Source organism: Notamacropus eugenii, chromosome 6 (assembly GCF_028372415.1).
Source record: "Notamacropus eugenii isolate mMacEug1 chromosome 6, mMacEug1.pri_v2, whole genome shotgun sequence".
Lineage (NCBI taxonomy): Eukaryota > Metazoa > Chordata > Mammalia > Diprotodontia > Macropodidae > Notamacropus > Notamacropus eugenii.
The window spans coordinates 75,194,356-75,221,107 of record NC_092877.1 but is presented as its reverse complement, the minus strand read 5'-3'; the positions used below and the strand labels follow the sequence as shown (position 1 = coordinate 75,221,107).

Here is a 26,752-nt window from a genome sequence, read left to right as displayed (position 1 = left end):
AGAACTTGAAATTGAAGGGATGCCCGTCAATTGGATAATGACTGAATAAGTTGTGGTTTTTAATTGTGACAGACTATTACTGTTCTGTAAGAAATAACAAATAGGTTGATTTTAGAAAAACCTAGAAAGACTTGCATTGAATAGTGCATAAAAAAACGGGTAGAATCTAGAGAATATTGTATATAGTAACAGCAATATTCTTTGAAGAGTAACTGAATAACTAAACTATTCTGAATAATATCAATGTTCAAATTAATTATGAAGGATTCATGAAGGAAAATGCTATCCACCTCCAGAGAAAGAATGGATATATGGAAGTATGTGTTGCACGACTCCACCATATATATCTATATCAAATGTTGGCCATCTCTAATGTGGAGTTGGTTGGGGGCAGGGAGACAACTTGGAACTCAAAATGTAACACACATATATATATGTGATAAAACTCTAAAGCAGGTAAACATAAATCCTACCTTCTATTAAGGCCAATGTTACACAAATTAATATTATAATTTAGAGCAGGATATTAAAAATACAAATAGCTAACTACAGTCTTATGAAGTACTTCTTTGGGAAAGCTAATTATGGGTGTTATATTTGGAATTAATATCTATTCAGTTCCACCTACTATTGATAAAGTTGTTGTATAAATATGTGTGAAAATTCTTTTACCTTTGTATATTGTTTGAATTTCTAATGGTAGCTCTGAATACTAGCTGCTTAGAAGTCATACATTTATTTTAGCATACATATATAATTGCCTTGTGACACAATTAAAGGTTAACATACTGATGTAGGCATGTTGTATATTGTTGTATATTGTTGAGTAGTGTAGACTCACAGAGTACCTTAAACCTGTGGTAGTCATTCCCTGTGGGATCCAGCCCTCCAGCCTCACATAGTTGGGATAGCCCAGAGAGGGTACTATAATTATCCGTTTTTCATTGTGGTTAATATGTCAATTTGTTTGACTTAATTATTTCCCTTTGTTACAAGGGAAGATTGTGAGTATTTATATAGGTTGTTAACTGGAAAGTGACAGTGATGGGTAAAAAAAAAATCAGACTAGAAAATATTTAATATGTAAGAAAGAATCAAAAGAAATAGACATTTTAATTGTGTATGATTAATTGGTAAGATTTTTAGGAAAACCTTCTGTTTCTTCTGAGTACTTTTCTTCCTTCCCTCCTCCCTTTTCTTGATGTGTCGGTTATAACTTAAAACGAAAGTTATTTTTCTGCTTTTTGTTTCACAACTGGCAGCTTTTTTCTGTTTAGCATTAGTATTTTATGGAATTTACTTTCTCAATGACTTTGTTAATGATGACTAACCATATTGTATGTGTGTGTGTGTGTGTGTATGTATGTGTGTCTGTCCTTACTTTCTCTCTACAGTGCCTTAACTATTTCAAACATTCAGGCAGGATCCACTGGAAACTGGGGCTGTCATGTGCAAACCCGACGTGGGAACAACACCAGAACAGTGGACATTGTGGTCTTAGAAAGCTCTGCCCAGTACTGTCCTCCAGAGAGGATAATAAACAATAAAGGTGATTTCAGGTTAGTCACAATGAAATCATTGAAATACTGTGTTTTGCTCTTACTCTGTCCCACCTTGGGTATTAATTTAAAATTACTTTCTTTGTTGTTTTCATTATTTTGAGTTGTTAAAGATCAATCATATAGTATTTTAATATTTGAAGTAAATAAAGCTGTTTCCTGTTAAAGCACTCATTTATTATTGTTGGGTTATTATATTTTGAAATCATAATTTATTGAAGTAACAGGTTGCTTATAAATTGTTTCAGTATTACAACTAAATTTGTTCAACTAGAGGAAGTTGTGATATTATGTAAACGTAGAATCTGTTTTGGGTTGTATTTTAGTACTACTGTACTTTAGCATATAGCATTACTGTACTTTATTACAACTTAGTGACTTTATGGTCCTTGAAATCATAAGAAACCCAAGCCCTTTAATTATATGAATGATAACTCCTGTATTTTAAAAAATATTTTATTTTTCCCCAATTACATGTTAAAACAAGTTTTTACATTTTTAAAAAAGTTTTGAGTTCCAAATTCTATCCCTCCCTCCCTTATTTTCCCCTTCCCTGACATGGTAAGCCACCTGATATATAGGTTATATATGTGCAGTTGTGTAAAAAAAATTATCTTACTAGTCATTTTGTGCAAGAAGACCACAAAAATAATGAAAGAAGAGAAAAATAGTATACTTCAGTCTGTATTCAGACAATATTCGATGGATAATATTTTTTATCATAAGTCCTTCAGAATTGCCTTGGATCTTTGTATTGCTGAGATTAAGTTATTCACAGTTCTTCGTTGTACAGTGTTACTGTATACAACATTCTCCTGGTTTGCTTATTTCACTTGGCGTCATTTCAGGTTTTTCTGAAAGCATCCTGCTTGTCATTTCTTGTATCACAGTAATATTCCATCCCAATCATATACCACAACTTGTCTAACCGTTTCCCAATTGATGGACATCCCCTCAGTTTCCAATTCTTTGCCACCAAAAAAGAGCTGCTATTACTATTTTTGTACAAATAAGTCCTTTGCCCTTTTTTTGAATCTCTTTGGGTTACAGACCTTGAAGTGGTGTTGCTGGATCAAAAGGTATGCACAGTTTTATAGCCCTTTGGACATAGTTTCAAATTGTTCTCCAGAATGGTTGGCTCTATATTTCTTAATATAAGGATAAAGCCAGTTGGATAAATTGTTTTAAACCTTGTTTTTTTTTTCTCTCTTCCTACTATCTAATGTAAGTCCTTGCAACTACTTATTTGGAGTATTACAGTAGCTTTCTAACAAGTCTTCCAACCTACATGTATTCACTCTAGTATCACTCCTAACTTAGTCCTTCACATCAGAGCCTGGTGTTTGTTGTCTTTGAATGTAGTTCATATTCCTTTGCATGATATTCAAGGCCTTCCACAACCTGATTTCTAGCCATATGTCATACTACTTATGCCTCAGGCAAATTAGATTATTTGATGTCCCCAGCCACACTTCATATTTTTCTGCTACTGTGGCTTTGTTCACAAGATTCCTTGTGACTGGAAATGCTCCATTTCCCTGTCACTGTTGCATTTCTGTCCTTGTCCCCTGAGCTAAAATAATACTTTTCTCCCAAACATACCATATTATGTGCGCGCACACACACACACACACACACACACACACACACACACACACTCACACACCCAGCCCCCCCACATATATATGTGCATGTATATGTATATATTATGCAATATCTTATACCATTATATTATTACATGATAGTTATAAGGCATTATGTAATATATTATATAATATCTTATATATTCATCCACTTATTTATTTTTAGTTTATGGAATAAAACAAGCATTTCTGTAATGTAGCATAAAAAAAGATGATTGCACATGAAACTGGAATCAATTGTGTACAACTTGCTGTTCCTTTTAAATTTGTCATAACATTATGTAAATTTCTTTACATATATTCTTTAGAGCATTAACACTTGTAATGTACTATTGTTCATAGTGTTAATCGTATTTTTTGTATGTATCTGATAATGAGATAGACTATTTCCTTGCCAAGGCTAAATCCTCTCTCTGCATGTTCATTTGATCCCATTCCCATCTGACTTCTTCAGCATATTTCCTTCTCAGTCATTGCTTATATCTCTTTTAATTGTCAGTATCTCCTTTTCTGATAATTCCTTCTCTTTTGCCTCCACATATGCTCAGATCTCCATCTCCTATCCTTAAAAAGTCTTTTGCTTAACCACAACATCCCCTCAACTTAGCCTCTTGTCATCATCTTTCCTTTCTCAGCCAAACTTAGGCTTTTGGAAAAAGCTTTTAGTATCTGTGGCATCTATTTCCTTTGCTCCCATTCCTCAGTCCTTTGTGATCAAGTAAGCAATTCCTGATGTGCTGTTGGAACTTCTTTGTTGTTTGTAGCTTTTCCACCTAGCCTCTTGGCTCATTTTGTGCTTCGGTGTTCCAGCACTTATTCTTGCAGGAACGTTCCTTGTTTTTGTAGTCATCCTCCATTACCTGCCTTTTCTTCTATCTTCAGTCTTTTTCTTTTGCATATCTAAGTTGATTAATAAGTTCCCTGTGTTTCCAGACAGGTCTCTTTAGGTAACTTTTTTCCTTTTCTTTAGAATTTATTTTTAATTTTCAGAATATGATTCATGAGTTTCCCATTTTGTGTGTGTGTGTGTGTGTGTGTGTGTGTGTGTGTGTGTGTGTGTGTGTAATTTCCTTGTAGGATTTTAGAACATTGTATCCTTACCTACACTTTGTTTGAATTTCTCAATCTCAGAATTTAGAGCCATGTTAGTCTTACCTTTCTTTTCTGTTTTGTTATGAATTCTCAGGTGGAACATCAGCTACTCCTACTCCATGGGTTCCATCTTACTCCAGCAACCAGCTTCAGTGTAAATCTGGAATTTATTAGTTTTTCTGCTTTTGATTCCTCTTAAATGAGGAATAGTCTTGAACAATTTGAATTTGATTTTCCTTTGTAGATGAAAGACTCATGGATTTTCTACATATTTTTTTGTTTGAGGTTGAAGTACTGAAGTTTGACTTCTCTTTTTGATAGGTTAAATTTATTTCTCTGTGATGACCTATTACTTTGATCTGTAACTTGCCCTCCATTTCTAAGGATTTTTGCAAGTTTCCTTAGTATTAGATCATTTAATTTTATCTAGTTCTTTTGGGAGACTTGTAATCCAACATTGTCTCCTCACATTAATTTACCATGAATAGAATTCTTCCAGTGTTGTCTTTTTGATTCTGTTCAGACAAATATTCTGTCTTCTTTATGTTTGAGTTGTAAATTAGCATTTCTCATATCTAGAGAAACTGTTGTTTTAGAGAAATTTTCTATGATAAGATCTAAGTTGTCTACTTACCTGGCTTAAACTTACAAACATTTCTTCTTTGGTAACCAATTTTTGGTCTTTTGTCCATCTTTATTTCTAAATTTGATTCTCTCTCAGGAACCATTCTAATGTTTCTTTCTACTTCTTGCCATTTTTCTTTTCTTTGTTTTCTTTTTTTGATTAGAATCATCCTATTGGTATTGCTTTCTTCAGGGAATTTTTTTGAGGCACTGGTGCTTCACCATATAATCATTTCATTTTCATCTTTTCTACATTGTTTACTCATTTTCCTGTCTTTATCAGTTACACTGCTGAGTTATTTGAATTGGGGCTGAGTTTTACCCAACCTTTCACTTTGACTTATTGCCAACAGCCACTTCTATCTGGGATATCATTGTAGCCCCATGCTGATGGATTCCCTCATCCCAAGCACCACTAATGCTTTCTCCTAATCCATGCTATCAGCATTGGGAAACTTCACTAAGTTTAATATGTTTGTCTACTTGTTGTTATTGAGTTACATGTTCAAAAAGTGGCTACTTTTATTTATCATCTTTTATGTTAATCTGGACTAGATATACCCAGTGTTCTGGGCCAGACTTGAAACAGGCCAGTTGAATGGTTCAGGCTCAGGCTTTGAAGAAAATGTGACATTCATAGCATAGACTCTGTAAGTAGTAGCATGGAAAGGATATTCAGTATACCTCTGGCTCAGGTAGATGCAACATATTTTATCTATATGGAAATGTGCCTTGTCAGAAGGGGATACTGACTAGTACAGCAGTCTGAGAGACAATAACTCCTCATGGACTTGCCCTTTTATGCCTTAAGTGACTTGGGAAACTGGGTGAAAAGCTAGAACCCCATTACTCCAGACCAGTCAATTTGTAGGGACAGCTTTTTAGGGGAAAAAAAAAAAAAACCAAACTAACTCAGTCTATGTGGAATGGACTCTGATTGATGACATTCCCATCATACAAAACATGTTCAAAGTAATTTCTAAATGATCTTAGTTAATACTTTGCTGTTTGTCAGGTACTTTTCCCTTTTGTAGCAATGAACCGAAGTCTCTGGATTTGCCATCTTTTTCCTCTTGCACAGTCAGTAGAACATTAACATTTTGCCTTTCCAGAATAATAAGTTATATTTATGTCATCTAATTTAATTCGTGCAGTATCTTTTAAATTGCTACTAAGTGAAGGATGCTATGCGAGGTACTGAGGACATAGATATGACACAGGCCCTGTTTTCAAAGCATTTAGTTACTTGTCCACAGTTACATAGCTCCATGCAAACCGCAATCTTGAATCCAGCTCTTTCTCTATCCAACTCAATATGTTGCCTGTCATGATAATTATGTATTCTACATAATTCCATTCATTTCATTGCTTTCTGACCAAAAAGCATTTTTTTCTAGGTGATTATCTTAAATTTTCCTTTTTTGTCAGCAGGCACTTTAAAAATTCTGTTGTAACTAGCGATAGTGGTGCTTACTTCTAGGGTCTATTACTTGGGAAGCTCAGGTTCATGGATTGCTTGAGTTTAGGAGTTCAGAATTCCAGTGGGCTCAGGCTTTTGGACATCTGCACCATTATGGTAAATCTCTAGGTGGGGTTTTGGGGAACCCAGCTGCCAAAGAGGAAAAGCAAAGTAGCTCGAGTAGGAAATAGAAGGTTCAGAGCCATTGAGCTTGTGAGTGCCAGTGCACTTCCAGCCTGGGAGAGAGATGCTTTACTTCCTTCCCCATTACTAATCCCCCCATCCATTCTTTTGGGCACAGAATAGAAACCAGTCTGTTTAGAAATATTAAAATAAATATAACATATAGTTTGAGAAGTGTAGTCAAAGTGACTTTTTTCATTGTTCTTATGTTTCATTGTTCTTATGGCTTTTACTTGTCATAGTGCTTGATTTTCTTCATTTCTACCCTTTTTATGTAAATTTCTTCTAATCTTTTTGCCCTCAAATCTCCAGGTGGCCTAGAACATTGGCAGGCATTACTGCCTACCTACTGTGTACTCGTAACACTCCCGGCAGTGGTATTTATCCTGGAAACCCACAGGATGAGAGAAAAGCTTGGCGCAGATGTGACAGAGGGGGCTTTTGGGCAGAAGACGACTATTCCCGATGCCAGTATGCAAATGATGTCACCCGAGTTCTGTATATGTTTAATCAGGTAGCTGATATATTTCTCATTAAAGTTTTTGGAGCATTTTCATCTGATCCAAATATATTAAGAATTTTTTCCTCAAATGAGTATATGGTACTTATGATCTAGCTTTACAAGGATCATTTCAGTCAGACTTTTGTTCCCCCTGATCTTCATATATAATATGTAGTAAACTTTAGCATCCTTCCTGAAGGGCTTACCCTTCTCATCCCTGTTCCTAGAATTATTAGCTTCCTTTGAAGTGCAGCTCAAATGGCACCTTGTGCCTGACTCTCCATGCTCAGCTACCACTGCCTTCTGTCCAAAATTACTTCATGCTAATTTTGTTTGTGTGTGAGTTACAGAGGAACGTGTCATCTGTGGTGCTGGGTGAGCTGCAGAGACTGTTTCCTCTGATTTTGTTTATTTTCACATCTCCTGAAGCAAGGCTTGGTCCCTGGGCAGGTACTTAGGAAAATTTCATGATCGATGAAACTAATAATAATGAAACTTTGATTAAAAAAGTTTGTTTTCCTTATGCCTGGGCCTCAATTATATCTGAATCAGGTTCCATCCATTTAGCTTAGTTTAACACTGTTATTCATATACCTTTTTATATACAAGTTGATCTCTCTACTGAGTAAAATCCCAAAGCATTAGTGTGTCCAGTTCCTTATAGTGGATGATAAATTTTCTGCATGAAGAAATACAAATTTTTTTCATTCTGTGTAAAAATGTTTCCTAACCACAAAATTTCCAAATGTTCAAATGCAATTATAACTCAGTAGATTGCAATTTTAAGATAAGTGTAATTTGAGTAGTGCATGGGTCTCTTTGCTGTGGACGTATTTTGAAAATACTTCGGGCTGCCATGATACCTGTATAACCCTATCACATATAAAAATTCAGAGCCATTTTATTCAGAACAGTAAGGAAAAAGATAATCTCTTTTGTTTTTCAACAAATTACTCAATGAGTTTGGATGATTTTTGCTATACGACCTTGAGTCATATGCTTTATGGCCTTGCAAAAACTTTTTGCAAAACAGTTTTGGTGTAGTAAAATTCAGTGCAGCAAATTTTGAAACAGAATGTCTTCATGAGCTGCAGTATTAATACACTCATCCCTTCCTATACATTGTCTAGAAAGCAATAGATGTTGTTTTAATTGTAAAAACTTTCAATTGTTGTTAGGGTTCTTTACTATTTTGCAAGAATTCTTCCTCTCAAATCAGCTTCTAATCTAAACTTCCTAAATTTCTCTTCCCACTCCCTCTCCCTTCCCTTCCTTCCCTTCCTTTCCTCTCACCTCCTGTCATTCTGGACTAGGTATAGCCAGTGTTCTGGGCCAGACTTGAAGCAGGCCACTTGGATGGTTCAGGCTCAGGCTTTGAAGAAAATGTGACATTCTTAGACTTTCTCAGTAGTAGCATGGACAAAATACTCAGGAAACCTCTGGTTGATGTAGATGCAACATACTTTATCTATATGGAAATGTGCCTTGTCAGAAGGGGATGCTGACTGGTACAGCAGTCTGAGGGACAATAACTCCTCGTGGGCTTGGCCCTTTTATGCCTTAAATGACTTGGGAAGTTGCGTGAAAGGCTTGAACCCTATCACCCGGCTGAGAGATAGGCTGAAGAATTTGAAAAATATTAAAAAAAAATTTCAGTCAATAAATGGCTACATGAAAATGTGTTCCAAATCACTAATTTTATGTAATATACAAATGGAAACAGTTGATATTGGATAGATTGTTGGAAAAGATGTACTAATGATACACTCTTGATTGGGCTGTGAAGTGCCTAACTTTTCTAGATTTCAGCTTGGACATGCTCACAAAAAGTAGATAAGCTATCTGTCCCCTTTGAACCACTGATCTCATTGTGGATAGTATGCCCTAAGCAAGTTGGAGACAGAAAAGCAATGTCGTGTACCTATTAAGTTACTGATAACAGTATTCTTTGTGGTTGTAAAAAATTTGAAAAAAAATTCAGTCACCATCAGTTGGAAAACGCCTGAAACAAAACTTATACTAAATTATATTAATAATAGAATATTATGGTTAAATAGAAATGATAGATATGAGGATTTCAGAGAAAAGGAAAGATTTATGTGAACTGATGCTGAAGAAAATAAGTAGAACTAATAGAGCAATAGACACTGTGACTTTAAGGGTATAAATGAAAAGATCACTAAGAGGAAGTTAAATCCTGACTAACTGAAACACCAGTGAAAGTTTCCAGAGAGCAGATAATGAAGGATGCCTCGTCTCGTAGGTACTTAAGTAGGTGGGACTACTAGGATAAAATATTGTATACACCAGATTGGTTTGCCATGTAGGATATTTTTGCCTAGTTCTTTTTCTTTGTCCCAGTAGAGGGTTCGTTTTAGAGGAAGTTGAGAAATGACTGTGATGTAAAGGCAAAAGGCATCCATAAAACAGATTTTAAAACAAAGAACTATTTCTTATTTTCCAGAGGTTCTCATTTATCTTGCAGGTGTAAAGTTATTGATCATGGTGAGTAAATTGTAAAGTATTTTCTTGTAATGTCGTTTTTGGAGTTGAAAGGCAAGAATTAAAATTTGTTTTAATGCTGCAGTAGTGGGGTTTTTTTTTGTTATTGTCATTCTTGAGTAGCTAAATATATTATTTGTTTCTTATTTAGATGCCCCTCAATCTTACCAATGCTGTGGCTACAGCTAGGCAGCTTTTGGCTTACACTGTGGAAGCAGCAAATTTCTCTGACAAAATGGATGTCTTATTTGTGGCTGAAATGATAGAAAAATTTGGAAGATTCACCAAGGAGGAAAAATCCAAAGAGGTATTTTTCTAGTTCAACTATGTAAAAATGTTAATTAGAAATATAACACTTACAATTTGAAGTTTCCTTTTCACATAGCTATTAATTTTATTATTTTTTTAAAAAATTAATGCTATATTAATTTTGAATTTGAACAGGTAGTAGACTTTTTTAATTCTAAGGTCTTACTTTTAAGGAAATGTCAAACCTATCAAGTGAACTGATTTTTAAAGCTATTTGACTCCTCAACCAGCAAGGTACCCCAATATTGTCATGGAAGAAGCCAAGAAACCTACATTAGAGCAACCACTCTACATACATAGAAACACTAGAGAACCAAGACTTCTCATTTGTTCTCATGAGATTTCTATCTCCAGTCAGTTGTTGTCTTATTTGCCATACTATAGATTCTGGGAATTCAAAGTATATGGTACTTTGTATAAAGGAATCCTATCTAAGGAAGTTTTGAAATTCCAAATCACTTTTCCCATAAAGATATATTTTAAGAAGTCCAGATGGAGCTTTAATGGGATGATTTCAATACTCATCAAGATAATTTTTTGTTAACACATGAGCTCCAGGTAGATAGATGGAATTTAGAAGTTACTTAGCAGTATTTGGAGAATGTTTCTTTTCAGTAAATTCAGGAATCTGATTTTGCTGTCCCTAAAGATGGTAGTAAGACTTTATTTGTACTAAATTTGAAATCCATTCATGCCATTTACTTCTGTTATCCAGGCAAGGTAGCAAAATTTTTAGATGCCGGAAGACCTCATACAAATAGTTTTCAAATAACTATAAATGGTCCTAGAGCTTTAGAATTTTAGATCTAGAAAGACTTTAAAGGAATACTTAGGTCTCAAATTCTGTCATTATTGGAAACATCTAGAATGTAAACTTCTTTCACCAAGACAAACAGACAACCAACTTAAGCCCTAAGGAATTGCCCAAGGAACATAGAGATGTTATTCTTTTCCAGGTGTTCTGAGCTAGTAAATGACAGACATGGGGAATCGAACCTGAGTCTTTCTAATTTCAAGACCAAGACTCTATTCATGAAGTCACTTTTCCTCTGGAAAGAAACTGGGAGATAATTTATTTCAATCCTCTCATTTTGCAAGTGTAGACGTTAAGGATAGGCCAGAAAAAGTTAAGTGATTTGATCTAGGTTACAAAGCTAATTAATTAATGGCAGAACTTGTCCTAGGTCAAAGTTTCCTAACTGTTGTTGTCCAGCCCATGTTTCTCTGTTGTGACTACAAGGATTTCATGAGAGATTTTGTCAAATGCTTTGCCAAAATCTATATTTCTAGCATTTCTGTGGTATGTTACAGTAACCCAATCTAAAAAAGGAAATGAAATTAATCTGGTATAACATTCTTAATGAAACCATGCTGGTTCTTTGTGATCATCATTCCCTTTTCTCAGTATTCAGTCACCTTATAAAGTTGTAGAATTTTGCCGTCATCAAGTTCAGCATCGTGTAGATAGCAGACACCATTCCCTGTCCCCCTCACACTTTAAAAAAAAACCAAAAAACAAACCAACTAGACATGATTTTGCCTTCCTCTACTTTTGTGGTACTTCTCACATTATCTACTGTCTTTCAAAGATCACTGTTTTACAGTCACATCTGCCAGTTTCTTCAATCTCCTAAGATGTGGTTTGTATTTCTTCTTTGTTTTAAAGTTTTTTATTAATATCTTCTTTGTTTTTGTGTCACCTGGATTTCACATCCTCACAAGCACCAGAGCCATCCCTTATAACAAAGACCTTTGATAAAAAGAGGAAAAAAAATCAAGAAAAGTGATCAACCTAAAAAAAACCCAACTACATGTACTATATATAGTGTTCCACACCTGTAAACCAGCTGTGCAATGGTGTGGGAGGAGGTGTCTTCTTATATCTTTCTTAGGATCAAGCTCGTTCATTTTTTTCCCCCAAGGCTGGGTTTCCCCATCTTGCCCAGGCTGACAGTGAAGGGCCTATTCCCAGGATTACTATATTGACACAGATCTTTGTGAGGACACCTGATTGGCTTAGCTCACTGTAGGTCAGAACTTCCTTGCTTAAGTTATCTCCCTGTTGCTGAGGCAATGGGTGAGTGCCACTACAGGAGGTCAAGCTTGTTATATGTAATTTTGCACCATTCATTTTTGATAGTTTGGTGTATGTTACAGCTACGTGACATAATGGTTAAAGTATTAGACTCAAAATCCGGAATATCAGAGTTCAGAATCCTTCCTCATAGCACTAGGCAAGTCACTTTAATCTCTTTCAACCTCAGTTGGATTACTCTAATATTCAGTGAGGTAACACGTTTGCAAAACAAAACTGTATAAAAGCTAGCTGTTATTCTTAACTTTCACATTATTATAGTCATTCTTCATATACACATATATTCATTTTGCATCTCTTCATATAAATCTTTTCATGCATCTTTGTATGAATTATTTTCATTATTTCTTACAGTGTGTGGTAGTATTCCATTATATTCATGTGCCTCAACAGGTTTAGCCATTTTCCAGTCTTTTTACCTGACAAACTGTAATTTTTCATTCCATCCTAATGGACTTTATTTTTAGTCCGAACACATTGTCACTTTCACACAAATATTTTTCTTATTGTTTATCCCACTCCCTCACCTCCACTCTCTGGACTTCCTCATATCAATATTTAATATACAGTGCTGCTTGTCCTATCCTTATCACTTATCTTTATTTTCCTTTTCACCCTTTTAGAGCCTCAGTCAAGGGATTTGGTTCCTTATTGTTTTGAGGTCATAGTCATGAGGTTGTGTTATGATGTCCTATATTCTTACTTGTATTAGGATCTCAAGTTTACCTTGCTTGTTCCCTATACTTTGTGCATTTGTAGATAAACATCTGAAATATACTTGTTTGCTGATTTAATTTTTGCTATTTTTTCTGTAAATTACTAGCTTATATGTAGGCATTTATCTCTTTTTCTGTTTGTTTTCGATTAGATTCTTTAGATGCCTGAAAAACATTTTCAGTAACTTTCTTAAGTGGCATAATATCTGCTTTTATATTATATAGTGACCCAGAAGTCCACATTGTGTTTCAGATACCATCTCCTTAAGCAACCTTTCGCTTTCCAATTCTCCTTTTCTCTTTGGAACCTGCTGTCTTCAACAGAGAGCTGTGAAAATTCTTCAGTTTTTTGCTCAGGCTTTCATATTCCTTTCTACATTCAGTTTGTTGCCAGATCCTAAGCTTTGGCAATAGGGGTATAAGTACAATAACTGAGGGAACAGATCTTTCTGTTTGTATAAGTGTTGAATTGACATAGAGTTGCCTTGGTGATTCTGCCTCAATCAGTAGAAGTATGCCAATTGCAGCATTTGAGCCAACGTGGAATAATAAAGTGAGCACTAGATTAAAAATGAAATGACTATATTTAAAAACTATCTCTGTTACTTACAAGTGACCCAAGTCACTGAGCCTCATTTACTAAAAAGTGATAATATCTGCCCTGTCTATATCACATGACTGTTGTGAGCATCAGATGTGATAACATATGTTAAAGTACTTTTTAAACCATTAAGCAAATGCAGATATCCATGGTATCAATTTTATTCCTGTTAGGAAGTCTGAAAACCTAATAATCGTGATGTAAGAAGCTTAAAAGGAAGTATAAAAATGAATTAGGTCTTAGTAGCCCAACCTTCACTAGAGCATAGATAATTGATGTAGAAAGGATTGCAGGTTATGTGTTGATTGTTTTAATAACATTGATCAATGTAGTTGGTAACCATTCAGAGATTAAATTTGACAGACATTAAGAATCTCATTTTTTAGGGATAAATGAAGAGTTTAAGTAGGGCATAGACTTTATCTCCATGGATCTTATAATCTAGTAGTAGGATATAAGAAACATACAGACACATAGGTATGTATATATGTATATGTTTGTAGATGTAAGTATATATGTATATTTGTATTAGTGGAAAAAATACTAGAGTCAGAGATTCTAGCTTTGTATATCATTTTTGCTTATTTTCCCTGTAGGATCGATTGGAGTTGGGAAGAGACTTGAGGCAGGAAGGCCAGTTAGGAGTCAGTAATCTAGGCAAGAGGTGCTGAGGGGCCTGAACTAGTATCTGTTTTAAGAGAGAAAGACCAATTGTAACAGATACCTTGAGGTAGAATCAGCAAAACTTGACAACTGATGGGATGTGGGGTGAATGAGGAGTTGAAGGGAATGCCAGTGTAATGAACACTAAAAGAGTGGTGGTACCTTTGAGAGAGTGAGAAAGTTTAAAAAAAAGGTGAGTGTTTAGGAGAAAGAGAATGAGTTCTGTTTTGGAAATGTTGAAGTTGAGATTTTTCTAGGATATACAGTTTGAAATGCCCAGTAAGAAGTTGGTCATAAGGAAATAAAACTTTAGGGATAGATTAGAGCTAGATATGTATAACTGTGTGTCATCTATATAGAAATAATTATTAAACCCATGGGAAAAGATAAAGTCAACAAAAGAGAGTTGAGAGACGGAAGAGTAAGGAATCTTAGAGTCTTGGGGACCTCACACAATTAGGAAGTATAGATATGGTGAACCAGCAAGAGAAAGTGATTTAATGCTCTGTTCTCCAGTAGTTTCCTACATGTTTAATAGAGGTCAGATTCTCTTTGAGTCAGACTGATAACTCATATGAATAAGGTCTCAAGAGTAGATAGTTTCGGGGCAGAATGCAGTTAGTGAACAAAAGGCAAGGACACCTCCTGAGCTCTCCACCAAATCTTTAAAACAATTTTAATTAATGCTTCAAAAAAAAAAAAATTCTGGATTGGCAGAACTCACAACAGGACAGAGTGAAATAACTTTGTAGCCTAAGACAATTTAGAAAATTGACAGGAAAGGTCTGCTACTCTTTGGTGAGAGTGGAACACAGTCCAGTGCAGACTGCGCACCAGCAAACGAGCTGTAGGTATTGGGGGGTTTCCAGACCTCTCAGCCCACCAATGGTAAGGGGATCAGACAGTGGATCAGAAGGAGATTTGCAGGGGTCCCTTTGATGGCACTAGGGACAGAGCTCTCTTGCATTGCCCATGCTTGGATCTGGGTTGTAATCCTGGGTCTTAGTCCCAATGTGAAGATGAACACTAGTACAGTAGAGCTTGTGGCCACAGGGAAGCAGGGACCTTAGTCACAATTGCAGGGTTGAAAAGAATGCTTGTGGTTGCTCACAAACCAGTGCAAGTACAGGAGAGTAGAAAACACACGTCTCTGCAGATCATACCAATCTGAAAGAGCCAAAAACTTACAGGTGCCCAGAATTGCTTCTGAAAAATAGATACACAGAAAACTTGAAGCTTGGGACACCAATCACCTTCTAAAAGAGATCCAAAAGTGAAAATTCCCAGGAATATTTTAGCCAAATTCCATGTCTCCCAAATCAATGAGAAAATACTGTAAGCTGCCAGAAAGAATCATGGAGGCACAGTCAGGATAACACAAGATTTAGCGGCTTTTATATTAAAGGATCAGAAGCCTTGGAATCTGATATTCCAAGGGGCAAAAGAGTTAGGATTATAACCAAGAATCACCTACCCAGCAAAAGTGAATATAATCCTTCAGGGATTATAAAAATGGATGTTTAATGAAATAGAAGACTTTAAAGCTTTTTTTTTTATTAAATGTTTATTTATTTATTTTTAGTTTTCAACATTCATTTCCACAAAATTTTGAGTTTCAAATTTTCTCCCCATCTCTCCCCTCCCCTTCCCTCACTCGAAAACACTGTGCATTCTAATTGGTCCTTCCCCCAATCTGCCCTCCCTTCTAACCCCTCTCCCTTCCCTTATCTCCATCTTCTTTCGTGTCTTGTAGGACAAGATAAATTTCTATACTCCATTCCCTGTATTTTTTTGTATGCAAAAACAATTCTCAACATTTGTTCCTAAAATTTTGAGTTCCAACTTCTCTCCCTTCCTCCCTCCCCACCCATCCCCACTGAGAAGGCAAGCAATTCAATGTAGTCTATGTGTAGTTTTGCAAATGACTTCCATAATAGTCATGTTGTATAAGAGTAACTATATTTCCCTCCATCCTATCCTGCTCCACCATTTATTCTATTCTCTCATTTGACCTTGTCCCTCCCCAAAAATGTTAAATTCTAATTGCTTCTTCCTCCCATTTGCCCTCTCTTTCATCATCCCCCCTCCACTTATCCCTTTCTCCCCTACTTTACTATAGTGTAAGATGGATTTTCATACCAAATTGAATGTGCATGTTATTCCTTCCTTAAGCCAAATGTGATGAGAGTAAGCTTCACTTTTTCCCCTCTCACCTCCCCCCTCCATTGAAATGCTTTTTCTTGCCTCTTTTATGAATGATAATTTGTCCCATTCCATTTCTCCTTTTTTCCTCCCAGTGTATTCCTCTCTTACCCCTTAATTTATTTTTTTTAGATATCATCCCTTCCTATTCAACTGTCCATATGTATATAATCCCCCCAACTACCCTAATACTGAGAAAAGTCTCAAGAGTTACAAATATTATCTTTCCATGTAGGAATGTAAGCACTTCAACTTTAATAAGTCCCTTATGATTTTTCTTTCCTGTTTACCTTTTCATGCTTCTCTTGATTCTTATGTTTGAAAGTCAAATTTTCTATTCAGCTCTGGTTTTTTCATCAAGAATGATTGAAAGTCCTCTGTGTCACTGAATGACCACTTTTTCCCCTGAAGTATTATACCCAGTTTTACTGGGTAGCTGATTCTTGGCTTTAATCCTAGTTCCTTTGACTTCTAGAATATCATATTTCAAGCCCTTTGATCCCTTAATGTAGAAGGTGCTAGATCTTGTGTTATCCTGATTGTATTTTCCTAATACTTGAATTGTTTCTTTCTAGCTGCTTGCAATATTTTCTCCTTGAGCTGGGAACTCTGGAATTTGGCTACAGCATTCCTAGTTTTGGATCTCTTTCAGGAGGTTTTTCTTTCAAATTTTTATTGTCTCTGGTTCTAGAATATCAAGGCAGTTTTCCTTGATGATTTCATGAAAGACGATGTATAGACTTTTTTTGATCATGACTTTCAGGTAGTCTCATAATTTTTAAATTGTCTCTCCTGTATCTATTTTCCAAGTCAGTTGTTTTTCCAATGATATAGTTCATATTATCTTCTATTTTTTCATTCTTTTGGTTCTGTTTTGTAATTTCTTGGTTTCTCGTAAAGTCATTAGCTTCCATCTGTTTTAATTTTTAAAGAATTGATTTCTTCAGTGAGCTTTTGAACTTCCTTTTCCATTTGGCTAATTCTGTTTTTTAAAGCATTCACCTCATGGACCTTTTTGGACCTCTTTTGCCAATTGTTAGCCTATTTTTAAAGGTATTATTTTTTTCAGTATTTTTTTGAAGCTGTTGGCTCGCTTTTATATAATTTTCTTTCATTGCTCTCATTTCTCTTCTCAATTTTTCCTCCACCTCTCTTACTTGATTTTCAAAATCCTTTTTGGGCTCTTCCATGGCCTGAGACTGTTGCATATTTATTTTGGAGATTTTGGATACAGAATCATTTACTTTTATGTCTTCCCATGATGGTAAGCATTGTTCCTCTTCATCTGAAAGGATGAAAGAAAATACCTGTTCACCAACAAAGTAACCTTCTATAGTCTTATTTTTTGTCCCTTTTTTGGGCATTTCCCCAGCCATTTACTTGACTTTTGAGTCCTTTGTCAAGAGGGGAGTATATTCTGGAGACCTGTAAGTTCTTTGTTCCTCCAAGGTGGCACAATCAAGGGAGAGGAGATTACTCCTCTCCTGGCCTCCACTCTGGTCTAAGAGCTGCCAAAGCTTTTCTGCCCAAGATCTGCAAGTAGAGTTCGCTTTCCAGAGCCTCCACCAGCTCCACCATGCCAGCCAGCACTCTTCCTCACCCCAGAGCCACCACTCAAGGTTGAGACCTAGATCAGTGGCTCAGTTTCCCCAGGGACTCTAGGCCGAGGGCTCCACAAATGGATGCTGCTGCTGCTGCCACTGCCTGGGGCCTAGGTTAGGGAGGACCCTGCTCTGCTCCCTTTTTGCTGATGTTAAAAAGCTTTCTCACTGATTTTTGAAGCTGTCTTAGGCATTTGTTGGTTGAGGTATCTGAGAACCACTACTGCTGCTGCTGGGGATTCCTCCCTGAGGCCTGTTTCAGTCCTGTTCCTGCCAGTCATGCATGACCAAGGCTGGGGTGGGCTCCGTGGGCTGCGCTCTGCACCCCATGTAATAGACCTTTCTTGTTGGCCTTCCAGGCTACCTTGGGCTAGAAATCTCTTTCACTCTGTCGTTTTGTGGCTTCTGCTGCTCTAGAATTTGTTTAGTCATTTTTTACAAGTATCTCTGCCATCTTGACTCCACCCTCCACTTTCAAACTTTCTTGATAAGAAGACCAGAGCTGAGTAGAAAAATACGACTTTCAAGTACAAGACTCAAGAAAAATATGGAATAGTACTCTCCTTCATACTGGCTCAAAGGGGTAATAACATACCCAAGTGAGTAGGCATAGAAATCTATCTCACTTTACAGGAAAGTAAGAGCGGAAGGATATAAGAGAAGGTGGGGGTAGAACTGATGGAAGAGAAATTGGATAAGGGGAGATAGTAGTCAGAGGGGAAAGGAGAAGGGAGTAGGATAAAGGGAGGGGAATAGTGTGGAGGAAAGTACACAATAATCATAAATATGCAAAAATTTTTACAACAGGTTTCTCAGATAAAGGCCTTGTTTCTCAAATATATAGAGAATTTAGTCAAGTTTATCAAAATAAGAGCCATTTCCTAACTGGCAAATGGTTGAAGGATACAAACAGATAATTTTCAGAAGTGATCAAAGCTGTCTATAGTTATATAAAAATAAAAAAATATATAAAAAGCACTATTCATTAGAAAAGTGCAAATTAAACAACTCTGAGATATCATACCACACTTACCAGATTGTGACAGAAAAGGAAAATGACAAATGTTAGAAGGGATGTGGAAAAATTAAGACGCTAGTACTGTTGGTGGAATTGTGAACTGATCCAACTATTCTTCAGTACAATATGTAATTATGCCCTAAACCCTTTGACCCAGCAATACTACTACTATTTTTGTATCCCAAACAGGTACAAATCTAAAAGGTAAAGGATCCATAGGTACAAAAATATTTATAGTGTAGTAGTGGCAAAGAATTGGAAATTTAGAGATTGCCCCTTAGTTGAGGGATGACTGAACAACTTATGGGTAAATGATTGTGATGAAATACCATTGTGCTGTGAGAAATGACAAGCAGGATGCTCTCAAAAACCTGGAAAGATTTACATGAAGTAATGCCAAGTGAAATAAGTAGAACCAGGAGAACACTGTATAGTCACAGCACTATTGTACGATGACCAACTGTGAATGACCTGACTATTCTTAGCAATCCAGTGATCCGAGACAATCCTAAAGGACTTAGTGATGAAAAATGCTGTCCATCTCCAGAGAAAGTACTGATGGAGTCTGAATGCAGATCGAAGTATATTTTTCTTTCCTTTCTGTTCTCTTTCACAACATGACTAACATGGAAATATGTTTTGCATGACTACACATGTATAAGCTGTATCAGATTGCTTGCCTTCTCAATGATAGAGAAGGGGAGGAAGGGGATTTGCAACTCAGAACTTTTAAAAATGAGCATTAAAATGATTTTATATGTATTTGGGGGAAAATAAAATATTACATTTAAAAAATGAAAAAATTGATTGCATACACAGACAAAAATCAAAAGTAGATATTTCATTACATAAATGATGGTAGAGCTGAGGCATAGCCTTAGCTCTAATTGGGAAGGCGGGTGTGTATTAGAGTAGTGTGGTCTGATTGATGAGAAGTAATAAACACGGTTGCAGTGAACATTTCTGGGATTTTAACCTTGACCTTGTTACTTGTGTCTCTTCACTTCTTGCTGGCATCAAGAGCATTCTCCTCCTGACAGTGTTTAGCCTAATGCTTCTTCCATTCTGGTGACCCTGGAATAAGACAGGTCCTTGGCTGTTTGATTCTGTAGAAGGAGGTACTGCTCTGGACTCGTTCATTGTCCTGGATCTTCCTCTGACCTTATTTTGAGCCGAGAATCCTGTCTCCCTCTTGCTCTTTTTCTGCTTTTTTCTCCCTCTAGGCCCACACAGGTATCAGGATTCATTGTAATCCTCTTTATAGGAATAATTTTGTGCTTTCATTTTCAGAATTATTAAGCATTACCTTGATTTTAAAGGAATCATTTTTGATCAGTGTGTCTGTTATTGAATAAATAACCTAATTTGTCTCAATATTTGGTATTCTCAGTTATAAAGAATTATTTTTTATCAGTGTATATATTATTGCATAAATATATTAATCTAATACTTGATTTATTATATTATTTCTTATATTAATTAGTTATTATTCTTCATATAGTCTGTGCTAATAGTTCCAGCTAGATGTTTTTAAAGCAGAAATGAGGAATTACTTTTCAGGCTTTTTCTGACCATGGCCTAAAGTTTGTAAGAATCCTCATATAACATATCCAATAGGTAATGGAAGTTGAGGGTTTTCCCTCTTTTAGAAGGATGTTTGATAGGGGATCAGTGAAAGTTTTTTTTTTTTTTTATAAAGAATGTAGTAGGTGGCACTAGCAATGTTTTAAACATTATTTAGACACGCAAGTTAGAAACAGCTTTAATTCAAAACACATTTAAATGCTTGTTATATGCAAGGTACATTTGTATGTGGGAATATATAACTAAAATGAAATAGCCCTTCAAGGAGCTTACATTCTGTGGTAGCGTACAATGAAAATACAGATTATTGTGGTGGGCGAAGGTGCAGTGGTGCCAGGAAAATAGTAAGCACTTAATAAATGGTTGTTAGATGAGACAGATATCAGACAAAGAGTTCTAGGAATAATTGGGGAGCAAGAGAGTAGTAATGGCTGTGTACAAGAGGAATTCTCCATACTTAAGCTGAACTTTAAAAGAAGGCAAGAAGAGCTATGAAGAGGTAATGCCTTCCTTACTAGTATGGGGAATGGTAATAGAAGTAGGAGATGACATGTTGTATTAGAGAAACAGTTCAGTTTGATGACAGTGTCAGAGAGTATGAATCTGTTTATTTAAAAGGGGAATGATGCAAAATAAAGCTGGACAGGTAGATTGGGGCCATATTGTAGAGGTCTTTAAGTGCCAAGCTAAGGTATTTAAGATTAATCTCAGAGGTAAGAAGTGTTCTTGGAGATCTTTGAGTATATTAAACATATTAAATATAAAGAAATAAGTTTAGCAGAGAGACACATGTTTAAGGTTAAATATATGTGGAACACAGTAATAATGAAGCATATATGTACTGTATTTGACTTAACCTTAGCTAATTCTTTTTAGCTTTTAAAAACTTAAGGCCAAAAGAAAAAGCTTTTACCAGTCAGACATTCCTGTAATAAATAATGAGGATTAAAGATTTCAGCTGTGAGAATTAATTCTTAGTTGAGATAGTTATGTTCAAATCATTTTAAATGCATGTTCTATACCATAGTTGGACAAATAACTTATTAAATTAATGATTTTGTATCAAGTACAAAATGTGCATCTGCTATAGATTATTTCACAGGTTATTAAATTATAGAGAGATTACTTTCATAGCTATGATTTAGCCTGCATCAGTTTGACACAAGCTAGTACCATTCTGTCTTAATGTAAGCAATAAAAGCTATTAAGCTGTCAAATATAAATGATTAATTTAGTGAGGTCTTCTAAAAGTAACTAAAGACATTCTGTCAGACAATATAAGTATCTGTATTTACTAGAGCCATGAGTTTTAAAATTATTTTGTATATTTCAAAGATTCATATACTAATTATATGTATTCCCTTATGTGATTTTCTTCAAATGTTTAAAAGTTAAATTGCACTATATATTTTTTAATTCTCATTTTTATTCTAGTCTTAAATGTTCTATAATCAAGCCATATATAACAATTATAATACATGTGAATAAATATTTACTGTCATTTAAACTTAGTATAAATTTATTGAGCCTATTATGTTCAGGTTCATGTTTTTATATTGGAATAATTATATTTATTCAATTTTTTAGTTAGATTTAAAATAAATTGCTGTGTATTTCAGCTAAAATGCTAGTTTATGGGGAATTTATCAGTCTTGAATTTAAAAATCTCCACCTGAAATGTCTATTTGGTTACCTGGATTGTTTTCTTATCCTACAAGAATCACAAATGACAACAGATTTTGGTAGTAAAGGGGAGAAGTAAAATCCAAAATACATGGGCATAGATCAATCTACAGTATAGTTATAAGAGGCACAAGGAATTACTATCATAAAGCATCTCTTGGTGTTAAAAGATTGGGGGGTATGGCTTGTACTTTAAGCATGCAAATTTTCGCTCCCTAAATGCTGTAATAACCTTTCTTTTGTTTTAAATTCTGTTGTATATTTTACAAATAGTTTTTAAAAGAAAAAAACACCAGTGTATAACTCTAATAATAAATCTAGCTGGCTAGTTGCTTCTTTCTCTGATTATAAAAGCAAATTTGTCATTTTCAGAAAAATTTCAGCTTCCATGCCCTATGTTATTTTACTCAGCTTATTCTTGGAATATTCCCTTTTAGGATTACATGATCCTTCATCACCGAAACACAGGAAGCCTTATCAACCAATTTATTTTGGTGGGCATATATATGCGGCTGTTTTGTGCCAGTCAGTTAATAAACATTTATTGAATGCCTATAGACGTAAAGAAGTATTTCAATCTAGCCTAAATAAAATAGATATTAAAGTTATATTTTAATCAAGAACTTTATATAAAAGAAAGTAAGATTCCTGTAGTATAATAGAACTCAATGTTAGTGCTAAAGTAGCATGTCTTATGTGAAATATTAGTAACAAAATGTATATCCAAATACTAGTATGTTCTTATGCTCTTTTTTTCAGAGAGGTCAGTCAGGTGGTATAATTAATTTACAGGTTGGAAAACTTAAAATCATTGAAATGGAACATTTTAGATAAGCTAGTTATAAAAGATAATATAGTTTTGGAAATCATGCCACTATTCCTGGCTTGTTGAATGAATTAGATGTCATTATACTTAAGACTGTAATTTATCTCTTTGTGACTATTTCTATGCAAGAGGCAGCTTAGTGAATAGAGAGCTGGCTTTAGAGTCAGAATTTGAGTCTCACCTTTTGATTCTTCTGTTCTTATGACCTTTGGCAAGTTACTTAAGCCCATTGTTTCCCATAACTTAATACCCAGCGTACAATAATATGCAGTATACATTGCAGAACTTGTTCTGATCTACATTGATAGAGGAAGTTTTGTTTTTGGGAGTATCTTTTAACCAATAAAATTCTGGGTCCAGTAAAAAAAAAAAAAAACAACAAAAACAACTATTACTCTAAATCTGGCAAATAGCTGTTATTTTTAGATAAATTTTCTCTTGGTTTTAATAATTTCCCACAAAATTAGAGCTAATGATATCTTGTGTCTCTTTCATTCAATTCTATTGTGAGTATTTCCAATTAGAGTAATATCTCATATTTGTTTTGTGCTTTAAAATACTTATCCGTAAGTACTTTCATTTGATATTCACAGTATTAGAGCGACAGATGGAGGGGCAGGTTGTACAATTCTTTTTGTTCTTCCTGGGCCAAAATGGTCTACAGGGAATGAGGTCAAGGAGAAGTACATGTATTATGATTTCTAATTCTCTTCTATTGCTAAAAAACATTTATTAAGTCATGTTTCAGAAATAAGTCTTACTCAGATATGTTTTGCAATATCATATTACCACATTTATATTCTTTTTACTGTCTTGAAGGATTCAGAACTATCATAATTAAAGTCCAGTGAAACTGGAAAATTAAATCCTAGTCAACAAAGTTAATTTAGTTCTTTCAATGGGTCTTTGATCTCAGTTATGTTTGTATTCCCTCCAGTGATGTGGATCACAGCCTGCCCATTCTTTTTTTTTTTTCTTTTCATCTTCTTATTTTTTTTTAATTTTTTGAATTTATTTATTTAACTCAACACTCATTTTCACAAAATTTTGGGTCCCAAATTTTCTCCCCATTTGTCCGCTCCCCCCACCCCAAAACGCCAAGAATTCTAATTGCCCCTATCACCAATCTGCCCTCTCTTCTAATATCCCTCCCTTCCCTTGTCCCCATCTTCTGTTTTGTCATGTAGGGCCAGATAACTTTCTATACCCCATTACCTGTATTTATTTCCTAGTAGTAAGAACAATACTCTACAGTTGTTCCTAACACTTTGACTTCCAACTTCTCTTCATCCCTCCCTCCCCACCCATTCCCTTTGGGAAGGCAAGGAATTCAATATAGGCCATATCTGTGTGGCTTTGCAAATGACTTCCATAGTAGTTGGGTTGTGTAAGACTAACTATATTTCCCTCCATCCTATCCTGCCCCCCATTGCTTCTGTTCTCTCTTTGGATCCTGTCCCTCCCCAAGACTGTTCACTTCAAATTGCTCCCTCTTCCCACTGCCCTCCCTTCCATCATTCCCCCCCACCCTGCTTATCCCCTTCTCCCCCACTTTCCTGTATTGTAAGATAGGTTTTCATACCAAAATGAGTGTGCATTTTATTCCTTCCTTTAGTGGAATGTGATGAGAGTAAACATCATGTTTTTCTCTCAGCTCCCCTCTTTTTCCCTCCACTGAAAAGTCTTTTGCTTGCCTCTTTTGTAAGAGATAATTTACCCCATTCGATTTCTCCCTTTCTCCTCCCAATATATCTCTCTCACCGCTTAATTTCATTTTTTTAAAGATATGATCCCATCCTATTCAGTTCACTCTGTGCTGTGTGTGCATGTGTGTGTGTAATCCTACCAACTACTCAGATACTTGTTGGGGGTGTAAGCTCAGTTCCATGTGGACAGTCTCAGGCAGGTGAAAGTGAGGACTTCTAACCTCAGAGTTCTCATGAGGCCCCCCAGGGAACAGCTGGGAATTGAGGAGACGACGTCTCCGCCTCTTCTCCGTGGGATAAGTGCTGGGGAGAGCATCCCACCCTTGAGATTGGCCTGGGGCCTGAGCACACCTGTTGTTGACTTAACAAAAGGCTGAGAGCACGCCCGGTATTCACGTGCAAACTATGCGGCAGGAGAGCTTAAGTAGGGTCAGGAAAGCCTGAAGGCGCTCTTAGCGCTGAGGGGCCCTTAGAGGACAGAAGGCCCCTCTTCCCCCTCCCCTCTCCCCTCTCCCACTTCCATTCTCTTACTGTAAGATCTTTGCCTCCTTTGGAAGAGGATTCTTCTCTCCTGAGGAAGAATTCACCCTGCACATGTAACCAAGACCCTGAATAAAGCCTAACCCTTGTTCGACTCTGGAAAGTCTTTTCTCTCTTACGTTTATCCGGTTTGGCCAGCCGAAGACCTGTGACAGGTAAGGAAAGACTTGGGGTAGCCCTTAGGCCTCTAGACCTGACAGATACTGAAAAGTTTCAAGAGTTACAAATATTGTCTTTCCATGTAGGAATGTAAACAGTTCAACTTTAGTAAGTCCTTTATATGACTTCTCTTTGCTGTTTACCTTTTCATACTTCTCTTCATTCTTGTGTTTGAAAGTCAGATTTTCTTTTCAGCTCTGGTCTTTTCATCAAGAATGCTTGAAAGTCCTCTGTTTCATTGAAAGACCATTTTTTCCCTTCAAGTATTATACTCAATTTTGCTGGGTAGGTGATTCTTGGTTTTAGTCCTAGTTCCTTTGACTTCTGGAATATCCTATTCCACACCCTTCAATCCCTTAATGTAGAAGCTGCTAGATCTTGTGTTATCCTGATTGTATTTCCACAATACTTGAATTGTTTCTTTCTAGCTGCTTGCAATATTTTCTCCTTGACCTGGGAACTCTGAAATTTGGCCACAATGTTCCTAGGAGTTTCTCTTTTTGGATCTCTTTCAGGAGGGGCTCGGTGGATTCTTTCAATATTTATTTTGCCCTCTGGTTCTAGAATATCAGGGCAGTTTTCCTTGATAATTTCATGAAAGATGATGTCTAGGCTCTTCTTTTGATCATGGCTTTCAGGTAGTCCCATAATTTTTAAATTGTCTCTCCTGGATCTATTTTCCAGGTCAATTGTTATTCCAATGAGATATTTCACATTATCTTCCATTTTTTCATTCTTTTGGTTTTGTTTTGTGATTTCTTGGTTTCTCATAAAGCCATTAGCCTCCATCTGTTGCATTCTAATTTTGAAAGAACTATTTTCTTCAGTGAGCTTTTGAATCTCCTTTTCCATTTGGCTTATTCTGCTTTTTAAAGCATTCTTCTCCTCATTGGCTTTTTGAACCTCTTTTGCCAATTGAGTTAGCCTATTTTTCAAGGTATTATTTTCTTCAGCATTTTTTTGGGTCTCCTTTATCAAGGTGTTGACCTGCTTTTCATGCTTTTCTTGCATCTCTCTCATTTCTCTTCCCAGTTTTTCTTCCACCTCTCTAACTTGATTTTCAAAATCCTTTTTGAGCTCTTCCATGGCCTGAGCTCATTGAATATTTCTTTTGAATGTTTGGGATACAGAAGCCTTGACTTCTATGTCTTTCCCTGATGGTAAGCATTGTTTTTCCTCATCTGAAAGGATGGGAGGAGATATCTGTTCACCAAGAAAGTAGCCTTCTATAGTTTTATTTTTTTTTCCCTTTTTTGGGCATTTTCCCAACCAGTTACTTGACTTTTGGGTCCTTTGTCAAGAGTAGGGTATACTCTGGGAATCTGTGAGGTCTTAGTTCCTCCAAGGTGGCACAATCAAGCGTGTACTGGTCTGGACTCAGAGAGGGACTTTTATGCCCAGAATCTTAGCAGATACCTCTCCTCAGCCACTTGGCCTCCACTTCCCAAGTCAGTGCGGGAGGCTGATTTTCAGATAAGCTGAATG

The 26,752-nt window shown here is 35.9% G+C and overlaps 1 protein-coding gene across 2 annotated transcripts in view; it reads left to right on the top strand.

Moving 5' to 3' along the window:
• ADGRA3 (adhesion G protein-coupled receptor A3) overlaps window positions 1-26,752 on the top strand; it is a 152,116-nt gene that overhangs the window by 75,313 nt on the left and 50,051 nt on the right. For both annotated transcript variants that reach the window (XM_072620367.1, XM_072620366.1), the window contains 3 exons: window positions 1,395-1,559; window positions 6,873-7,074; window positions 9,716-9,871. In XM_072620367.1, the coding sequence (XP_072476468.1) occupies window positions 1,395-1,559; window positions 6,873-7,074; window positions 9,716-9,871 (523 nt within the window). The remainder of the gene's footprint in view (window positions 1-1,394; window positions 1,560-6,872; window positions 7,075-9,715; window positions 9,872-26,752) is intronic.